We start from the raw sequence: 13,731 nt of genomic DNA, 5'->3' as shown, positions 1-13,731 counted from the left end.
AGGTCTTCCCTGGGCGTGCTTCTGGCCGGATGTTGAGCAGCATGGCCTCGGACGTGATGGGGGAGAGCTGCAGGCCAACCCGTTCCAGGTAGGAGCTGGCCCTGGTGATGGCCCGCTGTACGTTCCTGATGACCTGAACCCTCTGGCGCCGTGGTCCGCGGCACCAAAGGGCAATGTCTTCCGCGTAGATGGCAATGCGGACGGGAAGTTTCAGGCCATTTGGAAGGCAGCTGGGCCATCACCAAGTTAAAGAGCAAGGGGCTCAGCACGCTGCCCTAGGGAGCCCCTCTGGTGAGGGCCTGGAGGGCACTGGTAGCGCCTCCAGCACGAACTCAGCTCGTGTGGTCATTCAGGAATCCCCGGATGTACCCCCGGAGGTTGCCGGTGACACCAAGGCAGTCCACGGCCTCGAGGATTGCCTCATGGGAGATATTGTCAAATGCCCCCTTCACATCCAGGAGTTTGAGGCAGATGACTTCGTGGGAGTGACGTGCATCCTCGAGGCTGGACACGATATCTGCTATGACATGAGCAGTACAACAGTGCCTCTGGAACCCAGACTGCTGCTCGGGCAGGAAGCCTGTGGCCCCAGCGATTCACTCCAGCCTCGTTAAGGCCATGGACTCCATGAGTTTCCGTGCGGCCGAGGTTAGAGAAACCGGCCTGTGCGACAGCAGGTCAGCAGGTGGCTTGCCCGCCTTGAGGACCGGGACCACCAGGGCTGTGCGCCAGGCTTCAGGCAGGCAGCCTGTGGACCAGACTTCTTTGTACATCTGGAGCAGGCTTGTCTGCAAGACGTCGTCCAAGTTCCGCAGCATCTGATAAGTTACGCCATCTGGTCCAGGGGCATTGCGGCGCATGGAGTATAGCAGGGCAGAGGAGAGTTCCCCCCTCGTGAGGGCCGTGGAGCAAAAAGCCGTGATGTCCGCAGCATGTCTGCAGGCTGGCTGGATGTAGTTGCGCCTTGGATAGAGACCTGAAGGAGAAGGCTCCTGGGGAAGGAGGACCTCTGCCAGCTTATCAGCCAGCTGCTGGTAGGTGAGTCTCCCTGCCACTGCGATGACCAGGTAGGGGTTCCGCTGGATGAGAGGCTCCAGTAGCAACCGGAACAGGCGCCACGCCATGGCACTCGCCCTGGCAGCCACCAGGGAAGCACAGATGCCTTCCCACGACTCTCTGCGGCGTCAATTGTGAGACCGGCGGCACTTCGCGTCGAAGCCGTTTGTGCACGGTCCAGTGCTCGGGCCGATCTGTGCGGAGAGCCCTCCGCTCTGCCTGGCGCCGTTGTGCCCCTCAGCTGGAGGAGGTGAAGGTCCGGGATGGGCTGATTAGGGGGACCTCGCAGCAGATCGTGGCAGCCTCAGCACACCTTGCAACATGGGCCAGGATGTCGTCCTGCAGGGAGAAGCTGCGAAGGAGGTCCCGGAATTTGTCCCAGTGGACAACTCTGCACCTCCGACCATCCACTCTCTTGCCCGGTTTAGGAGCCAGAGTTATAGAGTAGTGGTCCGAACCCGAGGTGACGGCCGAAGGGTTCCCTTCCATAAACACATCGCGGCGTCCCAATGGATAGGTCAATGCATGTGCGGACGCCCCTCGACGGACAAACGTGGGGACCCCGGTGTTCAAAAATGCAGCCCAGTACCGCGAAGGGCCTTAACTAGGTCCCGGCCGCGACGATCCGCCCTGCGGGATCCCCACCGCGGGTGAGCCGTGTTGAAGTCCCCGCAGAGCAGTCACCGCCAATGAGACTGACTAGCTGCGGCAAGGATTCGGCGTCCCAAGAGGTCTGGGGGAGCACATATACACTTGCCACAGCTGTGTCAACTCGACCCAGCCTGATCCTCACACAGACGAACTCCATGGGGGCCACAACCGCATCACTCACCAAAATCTCCGCCTGGGCCAGAGTCCTGCGGAAGAAGATGGCTGCCCGGGAAGGTCCGGGTGGATGGCTGTCCTGCAAGCATGGGTCGGCCTGACAGGAGGACTGCTGAAAGGAGGACCTGCTGTCATAGCCGATATACCCAGGCAGGTGTAGTTTGTCCCGCTGCAGGTACACCTCCTGGAGGGCCAGGACATCGCACTCCTCCAGCTCTAGGCGGTCATGGACCTCGGAGTCGAAATGCCCGTCAATTCAACTGGAGGACCCGTGGTCTGGGAACCATCTGCGGTATGCTAGCCATGATGGGTAGGCTGATGCTGCTGGGCCTGCGCCATACCCAGTTGTGGTTGGTGGACTGCTGGCAGGAGCGGTGTGAGGGCCTGGAGGGTGGCCGCCAAGGTCCGCGTCAGCTGGTCCAACTGGCCACTCAGGAGGATAGGAACGGCACCAGCCTGGGGAAGGGTAGGTCCTGGGCTATGTTGGGGGGCGTGGGCTGGAGGGCCTGCAGATGTGGCCTGGGTGGGTCAGCCGCTGTATGCTTGACGGCCTGGGCATACGATTTCTGCCCAGTCCGGAGGTCCGAACAGATGGCCCTCCTTGACACTGGTTACGCTGTGGCTGCAACCGCAGCAGCCACACGTCGTTCTTCCTATCAACAGGGGCAGACCGGGTTGTCCTATGGGTGGCGTCCGCCGCAGTTCGTGCACCGTGGTGCTGAGGCGTCACAGGCACCAGTCCCGTGGTGTCATCCGCAGCGGCGACAGCACCTGGGGTGGGTGCAGCTGGCCGTCACGTGGTCGAAGCGGCCACAGCGGCCGCTCTGGATTGGGCGGGGCAGGGCTGGCAGCACTGGCAGTCGCAGTTTGTAGATAGCCACATGGGACGGTGGCTTTGGCGCCCGAAAGCGGATCTGCAGGATGGTTCCCTGGCCGCGCCGGACTGCCAGGATGGACACTGGTGCTTCTAGTGCTGAAGGCAGCTCGGCGTCCCCAAGGTCAGCAGGCACTCCGTGAATGAACCCCGTGGAGGTGCCCTTGTGTGCAACCGGTCGTGCTCGCACCTCCATCCCAGCAAGGGAGTGGATGGCAAGGAGAGCTGCCAGGGCCTCCTGGGTGACTGCGTTCACAGCCACAACGTTCTGTGAGGGGTTAACCCGCATGGAGGCGACACCTGGTGTGATGGACAGCTCCGCTGCAACCTAAAACCTGCAGCGGTGCTGAAAGGTGTCGCTCTTTCCCCGAGGCCGGAACAGGACAGTCCCCACCAGGTTGTCCACTGCCTCGGGGGGAAGGGGGGGACGGCGTGGCCTACGTCGGCGCCCTCGTGGTTCCTTCAGGATCCAACCCCCCGCAGTGTCCACCTCTGCTGGGGGACGGGGTGCCTCAGATGTGAGACGGCTTGGGGGTGGGTTCAGGGTGGGGTCAGCTGGGTGGTCCCCTGCTTGGTGTGCCAAGACCTCAGGGCTCTGCTCCGTGGCGCAGGGCGAACCAGAGTCGTGGACAGGATGAACGCAGGGGAAGATGGAAGCTCCGAGGAGGTGGAAGACTCCTCCCAGGAAGGGGTAGTCCCCTGAAGAGGCCCAGGAGTAGGGGGCTGTCTGCCTGGCTGGGGCTAGTATGAGGAAGGGGGGGTTCGTGTCCCTCTTGCCTTTCGCCTTCTTCTTGCGCGGCGGAACACGGGCCGGCTCCGCGGTCTTAAGGAAGGCAGCTGCCGCACTCGAGCACTGTCTGGTCAACGCTGGGGACCATTTGGGGGATGCAGGTGCTGAGGGGCTGCGGCGCATGGGCGCCTTAGAGACCGCATCCAGCCGCCGGCGTCCTTGCTGGTGGTCCTGCAGGAGGGACTGGACACTGGCCTCTAGGGGCCGCAGGAGCATGTGTGGGTCACAATCCACACTGGAGCTGCAACAGGAGGTGCCGATGGCCGCAGGAGCAGTTTGATCATGGCTCGTAGCAGCCTCCATGGCTGCAGGCGATGCATGGCCCTGCTGCTGGCAGCAGGTGCCCCGCGAAGGCGCAGGTAGTGCCTGGGCGATCGCGCTCCGTTCGGTGGCTGATGGTCAACTGGCCAGTGATGCCAACTCAGGTCAACGTTTTTTCCCTAAAATGAACCCCCAAAAATCCCTAGATTGAAGAAAAATCCCTAGCTTTTAGTTCTTTTCTTGTTAATGTGGCGATTACAGCTTTAACAAAGTCTCAACGCAGTTCACTCTTTATTCCATGTCTTGTACATTTTATCTGAGATAATGGTGTGTTAGCCGCAACTGTAGCTTTTTTCTTAATTTTTTGTAGAGTTACCATGCATAGAAGGTCCACAGAAGGCACCACCAGATAAAGGGGGAGTCAGCAACGACGCTCTCCTGACTCCCCCTAGCTCTATCTGAAGTAAAATTCGAGCAAACGACTCCTGTTTCACCGCACCGCCTTTTGAGCTGCTCCTTCAGCAGGCTCATCCTTACGCGCAAAGAACCGTTGCAGCCCTTTGTAAATAGAATGGAGTTGAATTAACTTAAGTTGAAAGAGCTTCCATTGCTTGCTAAGCCCCCTTAACGCGTAAAAGTATTTTGTTCAGACAACATTAACAGTCTTTTTAAGATGCGGACAGAAAGACGAACACGTTTGACTTCGTGAAAGTCCCCTTCTCGCCTCAAACAGAACACTCAGAAGAGGTGAAATTCGTACCTCACCGCCCAGTACTTTATTTATCAAAGTTTCAATCAAAGATCGTCAAATAGTAGTTCGAGCGACTAAGAAATGACATCACGAGAACTTGACATCCTCAAAAATGTAGTCTTGCTATGTTATATAGCACTGATTCAGACGTAGAGTGGGTAATTACAAAATCAGAAAATGGTTCCTTAAAACTGAGAATATATATGTTGTTTTGGAATTGAGCAGCACGTTGAAACGAAGCGGTCTAGCAAACGTGGAGAATGCTTTTCTTTAAAAAAAAAAGCTGCACAGATCGAAGCACTTTCTTCAATAACATAAAAACACGTACGATGCAAATGATACTGTATTCAGAAATAACGTAAACGCGCGTGCAGTGTCGATGCTGACGCTTTAAGATATATCTTAACTCTCTAGAATTATTATATGGCACACGAACAATTAAGGAATTAGACGCGCACACAATCTTAAAGTCTTAATCATCGTACATATCTTTGTTCATCCTCTCCAAATGAGAAGGAGTGATCTTGAACTTGTAACAGCAGCTGTCCATCAAGGCTCCTTTTGCTTTTGCGTGCAACAAACCGCACAACGCTTGTGTTGACAATCTGTTTCTCTGCTTTGTTTTCACCAAGTTGACTTGCGAAAACACGCGTTCGATAGCGGCGCTGGAGTGTGGCAGGCACGGCACAAAAGGTTCTTCATAAAACTTGACAGCAGGCGGTACTCTTGTGAACTGTCTCCTTTTTTCATTTGAGACACTTTGTGCCAGAACTGGCTCGCAGTTAAGTCAGCGTAGTCGCTAAGCTCCATGTTGCGGAGAAGTCGCCATTCCCTGTCCAGTTCATTCACTTATTCGTTTTCTTTCACTATCAGAGGAAAGGAGACCGCAAGCGACGCGATTGATGGCACTGTCTTTCCCAGGACAACTTTCGGGTCTATGACTCGAAGGTTTTTCATCTGTTCACTTTTTAAGGGGAACCGCAGGAAGATCTGATGAGCTGCTTCAATAAAAAAAACTCTAAACACCGCCGCCGAAAGATGTGAACCTGATTATCGTTTAAGCCGTGCGTGTTACCGGCTAGTGCGGCAGTTGCCTTCGCTCCAAGGTAAATTTCTTCCAATGGCAGGAAATTGGCTGGGTCTTTGGACCGCACATCGGACAACGCTGTGGCCTCCAAGTAGTCCCGATTGATGTAGCATTCAAGTATGCATTTCTGCATGGCCGAAACTTTTTCATGGGGCAAGTGGATTCTGGTTTCTTCCGACTGCGTTTCTTTATTTAGGTTAGCGAAAAAAGGCAGGACATATTCAAGGAACTCGAGGTAGAGTTTCGTTGACGGGTCAATTAGGTTTTCCAGAATGGCTTCTGCAGCAAGCAGGTGGTCGTCAGTGGCGGCTTTTTTGAAAAACAAAATCAGGGCAGGCATCTGCTCAAGTAAGCGTGTCACAACAACTTGTAGAGAAAGCCACCTTGTTTGGCTTGGGTGCAACAGCTTGTGTGGTTTCACCTCTGCAAGCTTCTGGAATTCTTGGAAGGCAGATGTCTGCTTCGGCGACAAAAAGTAGTTGAAAACATCGCGTGCCAGATCCTCAACTCCTCTCGGAAGTGTTATACATGCATACGAGGCGCACAGATGGAACGAATGACAAACGCACTTCATAATGAAGAGGCCTGGAATTTCTGCCTGTAGCAGCGACGCGACGGAATGATGCGCACCCATCATCACGTTCGCTCCGTCGGCCGCAAAACCAATCAAATTTTTGTCGTACGGAATTTCCGCAGCACTGAACACTGCCTTCAGGCTAGTGTAGAGAGAGCTGGCAGTCGCATCACTGAGTGGTACTAAGTCCAAAAACGCATCTATTATGCCGCCGTCGACGTTCATTACTCGGGCGACGAGGAACAGATGCTTCATCGTTGCCTTGTCAGTGGATTCGTCGACTAGAAGGGAGAACTTCTGTTTGCGCAAAAGCTCACAGAGCTCTTCGCGACTCTCCTCTCCAAGCACATTATTTATGATGGCAGCGCACTTTGTCCGGCGGCCACTTAAGCTCTTTGCAATCTGCGAGTCGTCACACGACGCTTTGACATCAACGAAATGTCCCATGGCATTAAAGGGTAGATTGTGTTCCGTGATAAACGCCGCAAGTCTTATTTCAGCCTCTTTGACAGATTTGTCTACTTGAGTTTGCCCACTTATTGAAGGCATGGATGTCCGCGCGCGGGTAAATTGCAAGCTCGCAGCGCTTTTTTTGTGTTTGGAGCTCGCAAGGTGGCGGTCGATTTCGGATTTTCCCCCTTTGTAATCGGATCTGCATGCTTTGCAGGAAAAGAACAAGGGCCCTTTTTTACTGGCTGACAACCAGCCTCTGTACTTTGGATCCGCCTCCCATTTTGTCAAATATTTTCGGTCGTATGCTTTCGCTTTCTTTTTGCTTGGCTCATCTTCCTCAAAGTCTCCTGGTCCAGAAGTTGCCATCTGACATGCAGCACGTTTGAACGGACAAGGTACGCGGTGAGTGTAAACGTAGCGCGTTGATCCAAACAATACAAGTCAAACTCAACTTTTTTCTCTCGTAGAGCAGCAGTCACTCGTAGCGCCAGTGATGACACGCACGATTAAACAGTTTGAAAGTCATATGGTTTCGTTGCTCCTCTCTGTGCAGCAGCCGATTATTTCGCGTTGCAGAACTGCTGTCGCCATCCATCGGCTTGGAACAACGCCAAAATAGAGGAGCAGTAACTAGGATTTTTCATAGTTTTTTCTGTTCGATAGGCAGTATATAATCAGATACGAATTATAAGGCCTAAAAATCCCTAGATTTCACAAAAAGACGCTAAATCCCTAAAGCAAAGAAAAAATCTCTAAATCTAGAGATAAATCCCTAGGGTTGGCATCACTGCAACTGACAGGCCACCGAGAACTGGATTTTTCCGGGGAGGAGGGCCCCCTCTGTCCTCGCGAGACACGCAGGGAGAAGCCGCTGCGGCACATCCCCTTTCCCCATCCCCGCTCCAAGCTGTGCCCCCGCGATATGGGTGGCAGAAATCGAGCACATTCCCCCCACACAGCCACAAGAAGAAGGCAGCCAGTAGGATGGCGCCTAGGCTGAAGGGAGCCTTCACCCTCTCCTGCGGGGTGGAGAGGGCCGCCAAGCAAGGAGGCCGATCGGGCGAGCGGCGCGCGCGGTTAGGCGAGGAAACGCACCGGCGAGCGAGCAGCAACAACCGAGCGCGCCAAACGCACGGAGAGAAGTCCCAACCGAGGGCAGTAGCTAAGGTCTTTAAGTACTGAAGGGAGAGGGGGTCAAAGGAACGACAGCTGTGATGCGAAAGGCGTGGGGGAGGAATAGGAAGTGGTGTTAAGGCCGTTAGTCACGCTGGCGCACTGCAGGGAGGTGGTGAATGGCGACTTTTTTCGTTGAGTTGAGGAGCGAAGTTCCTGGGAATATACTGGGGTCAGGTTTCCATTTGTGGGGTTGATGTTGTTAGAGGTGGTTTGGATGTGCCAGGATTCCAGAAAGAGCCTTTTGTGGCAATTTGTTTCGGTTCCGAGGATGCGCGTTTTTTCGAAGTTGATTCTATGGTCGGAGTCCTCGGAATGTTCGGCTACTGGATTGCGCTCTCTTGCGAATTTGCGGACGTCGTTTTTATGTTGCCGAATTCTTTCTTCGAAACTTTTGTTTTCGCCGATGTAGCTTGCGTTGCAGTCGGCGCATGGAATTTTGTGGACAATGCCTTGGGCTCTTTCTCTCCGCGGCCTCTCTTTGGGTACAGGTAGGGCAAGCGCAACAGTGTGTGCTTGTGAGCTACCTGGAGACCTGCTTTTTTCAGGATTCGGGCGATGGTTTCGCTGACGTCGAATGGCTTTTTGAATAAAGTCTTTTGGGTAGCCGTTCATGATGAGTTCCTTGAATATCGTGCGTTGTTCTTTTTTTCTGTCAAGTACAGTGCTGCAGTGTGTCTCAACTCTTCTGAACAGCATATTCACCACTGATGCTTTATAGACTGTCGGGTGGGTTGAAGAGCAGTGGAGATACCGGCCTGAGTGAGTTGGTTTGCGGTATACGGAGTATTGAAGGGTACTGTGGTTTCGGGACACGAGGGCGTCCAAAAACAGCAGGGATATTTCTTGTTCCACCTCTACCGTGAACTGAATATCAGGTTCTACGGAGTTTAAATGAGAAAGGAAAGTTTTAATCTCAGATTTTTTGATGATGGCGAAGCAGTCGTCGACATAGCTGAGAAAAATCTTTGGTCTCGGGTGGAATGAGTTGAGGGCTCGTTCGATCTGTTCCATGATTAAATTGGCCATGACGACGGAGCTGGAGGCTCACATTGGCGTTCCTTTCACTTGTAGGTAAAATTCCACGTTTGACGACAAGTATGTGTTTGATAGGCACAACTCCAGGAGGCGGCACATTGGCTCATCCAGCACACTGAGGGCAACGTTACTGTTCCAGGGTTGTCATCAAAGGGATGGCTTCGTCGTTCGAAAGTGTGATAAGCTTGTATCGAAGGCAATTGATAACCTGACGCTCACTGAGGAAATTTATGCCCGATATCACGTTGCGGGAATATATCTGCAGCTCTAACAAGTTCACGCTGAGCAGGTCAGTCGACGGTCACTCGTACTGTGCATCGTACAGATGGCGTAATGAGGTGGACTCCGGCGGTGCGGATATCTGGGCCGTCCTAAGCGGACGGGGCTTTCTTCAGATGTGCGTCGAACTGTGTGGAGCTGTGTCAACTAGAGTGGTGCATCTACGGCCTTCGATAGCCACTTTCAAGCTGGATGTCCTGGCTCTTGCGCTACATGGTCCTCGGCGTCGGGTGACGACGTCGTCGGGTATGTTCATCATTGGAAGGGGTGTCGTCGAGTCTTTTCTGGGTGGTGGCGTCATTCTGAAGTCCGATCACGTCCTGGTTGAGCTGGTGTTTGTCTGCGGCGTCGGCGTAGCAGTTGCGTGGTGTTCTTGCGTCGTGGTCGCTGGAGGATCTTCATCGTTTTGCTGGTGAGCAACATAACCTCCACAGCTTGGTTTCTTTAGTTTCCCCTGCGGGGGCTGGAGGGCCTTCCGCGAACAGCCGCGGCGCGACACAAAAACGTGGTGTGCACGGTGACTGTGAGAGGGACAGATGGCTCAATGACACGTGCTCTTCTCGGCGCAAGTACTCGCCAATTCCTTGCGGGCGTTGGCTGAAGTGTTGTATTGGTGCGTCAAAGGCAAAACCACGATGACCGATACGTCGTTAAGGGCTGTGACGAAGAATATGGCCGGCCTTACCGCAATTGAAGCAAAGCGGGCGATTTTCAGAAGTCCTCCAGGCGTCGCATTTTCAAGGGCTTAACGGTCGCTTGTAGGCTGGGCGTGCGGGGGTTATAGGAAGGCATTCTGGAACGACTGCTACCAGAACAGTTAGGAAGTATCTCCGGGGCCATGTACTGCGTATCCCAGCGTCATAGGCAACAGCTTGAGCTTCCACTGAAGGCGCGGATGACGGGGAGCCAAGCGCATGTTGCACTTCACGGATGATTTCCGCGAAGGTGGCTACTTGAGGCTGGTTGCAATATGGTAGCAGCCGACGCAGCTCTTCTTGGACAATGTAGCAGATCACAGCCCGCAGGTTGGTTTGGCTTCTGTGCCGTCCAATAGTCGTGCCGAATCAACTTCGTGCGTTCGGAGGTCCAGGGCTTTCTCAATCATCGTCGCTTCGTTGGTGAATTCGGCGAGGGTCTTAGGTGGAATGCGGATAAGCCCATCGAAAAATGCTTCTTTAACACATCGCACCAACTGCTCCAACTTCTTCCCCGCTCTCATGCCAGGATTGGTACGTCAGAAAAGATGCTTCATTTCTTCTATGTACGTCGTCACTGCCTCATTTGGCTGTTGGAAATGAGACTGCAGCAGCTGGGCGAGGGGAGGGGGTGGAATATCAATGCACGGTGTTAGAACTCGCCTATACTGTCGTTATAAGAAACACTAAATCTACAGGCGCGGTTTTGGACTCATTGAAGAATACTCATTTATTTATACAGGTGGGGATCAAAAACAACACAACCAAAATTTAATTTTCGGTCGTACAAGACTAGTAATGGCGAGTACCTTTAAGGGATAGGGCGCGAGGAAATGAATTCGGCTTAGATAGCCTAGTGCAGGGTCAACCGAGCTTGAAATTTTATCAACATGCAGGGTGAAAGCTAAGTCACGATACATATGAATACCTTGGCACTAAGCGAGTCACATAGTATTACGTTGCAAAAGTAATAATTATTGAATAGCAAAGTTGCGGAGACGATGTAAAGAGGTTAGCGCAGCCTAGTCAACGTTAAGTGAAATCACCTATTCTTTGCTAAAGGTCTGTACGGTGCGAAGGTCATTTTAGAGAGGAGTAAAATTGAGCAGGCATGTATTTGGCGTAGATCACCTGCAAAAAGTCGATTATTAGAGATAACGCTAATCGGCAAGTCATTCATATTTTTAAGAAGTCAAGTAAGGTGCCCTGGCCATCCTGGTAGCCCCGGGGTGAGATACAATGAATGATTGTTGACTGAAAGAAACTGTCGATGTTCAGTTAGGATTGAACAGAACTAGTTGAGTACAAAAGGGTCTAAACTGTTCCACGAGAACATGAGTAAGAGGTGGTCATGAGGGGCTTTATCAGAAGCTGTTTCGAAATAGACAGCGAGGCTACAGGCGACACAAATTGAGGTCGGGGCTGGAGTGCAAATCGTAGAGAGGCCAAATTGGAGTTTCACAAGAATGACCTTTTCGAAATTTAGGCTGGTTAGAATGAAAGAATTTCGAAGACGCTAAAAATATGGCAGGTTCGGATTGGATACTTTGCTCCATGATTTTAAAACCTATACTTGTGTTCGAACGTGTTTTGGGCGCAAAAAAATTCACGAGTTTCACTCCACACGAGCTTCTTGCCTGAATGCCTTTACTTTTTGCCTCTTTGTGTCCTTACCAGACTGCAGATTATAGACAGCACATTTGGGGAGAAGGCACAGCGTCAACGTTTGCGTGCTTTTGATACTTTTTTTCATATTACGGTACAGACTGTGTACATACGGAATCATAACAGGTATCAGCATGACGCGGTTCTACCTAAGCTTTGCCTTCAGTTCGGTGCATTTTCCAACATGTCACCATACGAACTAGCCTCCACTATAGCTCTCAGAAAGAGCAACACAAACGCGAACATGCGACAATGGCTGGGTGTGCGTGCACGCATAGCGATGAATGGCTCTTTTTTAATTGGAAAGACCCCGCGAGAAGTATAGAATCGGGCGTTAGGGACGCAAGTTAAGACGAGCATCATATGTTTAACCTGTTAAACGCTGTCTATTTAAACCAAAGCGGCCGGTGTGGACCAACTGACCGTGGGAGGCAATGGTGAGGCAACGTGGTGCACGAAGTAGCCAAGGTCGAACCCTGCTACATGCGGTAGTACACAAAGGGGTCACAGGAAAGAGAGTATTCCCAGAACAGGGACAGATCAGAGCTTGTTTCCTTGGGTGGTTTGCGTACTGGTTGCCGGACAAAAGAGAACCGTGCTGGGCGAACCGGCTACGTGAGGCCAAATTAGTTTCGAGTCTGGCGTAATCCTGAGACTAAGCTTCAAGCATTGTAACCACCCGTGTTGAAGCGAGAGTCGAGGACCCTCATCTTGATCTCCAACTGGTGGGTTGCCTGAATGCACATCAGGGGCCCAGCGTTGTGACGTTGCGCTTTCCTTTTATTTTTTCGTCTGCCATCCATGACGTATGTCCACGGAGATGGCGTAACTTTGGTAGTGACCGAAACACGCCCATCACGCGACTGGTAGACAGCGCGGATGCCGACGAACGACGATGGAAGACGACGAGTTTGGCTTGCCTGGCGAGCTATTTCCGCCTCGGGAACGAAGCTATTCGGTGGTCATTCGCGAAGCATTACTGCACGCGGTGCCGATGAAGTGGTTGTTAATGGTCGTTCACTTCCCCACCTCTTGTTGTTTTCGTACAAAGTGAGGCGGCCCGAGAACTCTTTATTAAGGCGTTGCATGAGCACCTACCACGGGTAGGAGCTGCCGGCAACGTTGCAGAAAGCGCTGCGCGTCATGTTGCAGGGGATGTCGAGCAGAAACCGCGCCGAGATCCGTGGTCCACAGCTCTGTGCGTCGGCGGCACCTCTGGGCCGACCGGACTGCTGCTGCTGCTGCCACGGCATGCGGTACAAAAAAAGAGCCAACACAAGAAAACATCAACTGAGAAGAAACACTCAAGGCGAAGCGCTTTTTGCTATCAGGGAGGAATTCATCGTTGCCATTGCATTTGCCATTACCTTTCATCGATGGATCTCATCATCCCCCCTTGAATTAAAATAAAAAACTTGATACGGGGAAAGGAAACATAGCACTCTCAGTCATGTTGGACACCGCATCGAAACGGATGAAGGAGGGAATGAAAGATGCGAGTGATAAAAGGCACCGTATTGGAGGCTCTACTTTTTCAATATTACCTAGAGGTTACGGCGGAGGCATTGCACTTCATTCAAAATGGAGAGGTGCAGGCATGGTAGGAAAAAGAGGATTCGCATATGGCTCGGTTACTGATGTCATGAAACATGTGTTGAGTCCTAACAATACGACTCTACTTGCGGGACATATCGAATAAATGCTATGAAATTTTTCGTACCAGCTTGGCACTTGCGCCAAATTTGTTGAAGAAACGAAAAGTGTAGTGTTAATGTAACTTAATCTGGGAGCAAAGGGGATCATCGCGGCACAGCTGCCGATTCAGAGGCTGAATCCACGTTTTTGGCTCAGCACTAGACAAGCCAAATAAGTAACCTCGGCATTTTTGGAGGTAGATTAAATGCGTTTTAAGGAACGGCGCAACCAGATTCGTCCTCTAGATAATATTAACGAACTGTAAGCATTAAGGTGCGCTGGAATCACGAATAATAATTAGGTCTTTCTCATTGTGGCTCCATTACAACGAATGGGCCTTTATGGCCTGCAATATTTTGTAAATAAACAAATTATAAGGCTGCCGCTGTGGGGAGATCAAGCTCAGCAGACGAACACTAAAACCTCAGAGCTGCCACTCTGAAAATTGCTTTTAATTATCATCCCTGCATCTTTCCGTGGTGGTATCACGGATCCGGGAGCAAGGATCGGGCGAT

The 13,731-nt window shown here is 52.2% G+C and overlaps 1 protein-coding gene across 1 annotated transcript in view; it reads right to left on the bottom strand.

Moving 5' to 3' along the window:
• LOC144116515 (uncharacterized) overlaps positions 1-12,774 on the bottom strand; it is a 47,100-nt gene extending 34,326 nt beyond the window's left edge. Inside the window, exon 1 of the mRNA XM_077651207.1 lies at positions 12,620-12,774. Coding sequence (XP_077507333.1) covers positions 12,620-12,774 — 155 coding nt within the window. The remainder of the gene's footprint in view (positions 1-12,619) is intronic.
• Positions 12,775-13,731: the final 957 nt, after the last annotated feature.

Source organism: Amblyomma americanum, chromosome 1 (assembly GCF_052857255.1).
Source record: "Amblyomma americanum isolate KBUSLIRL-KWMA chromosome 1, ASM5285725v1, whole genome shotgun sequence".
Classification (NCBI taxonomy): Eukaryota; Metazoa; Arthropoda; class Arachnida; order Ixodida; family Ixodidae; genus Amblyomma; species Amblyomma americanum.
This window is presented reverse-complemented; position numbering and strand designations above follow the sequence as displayed.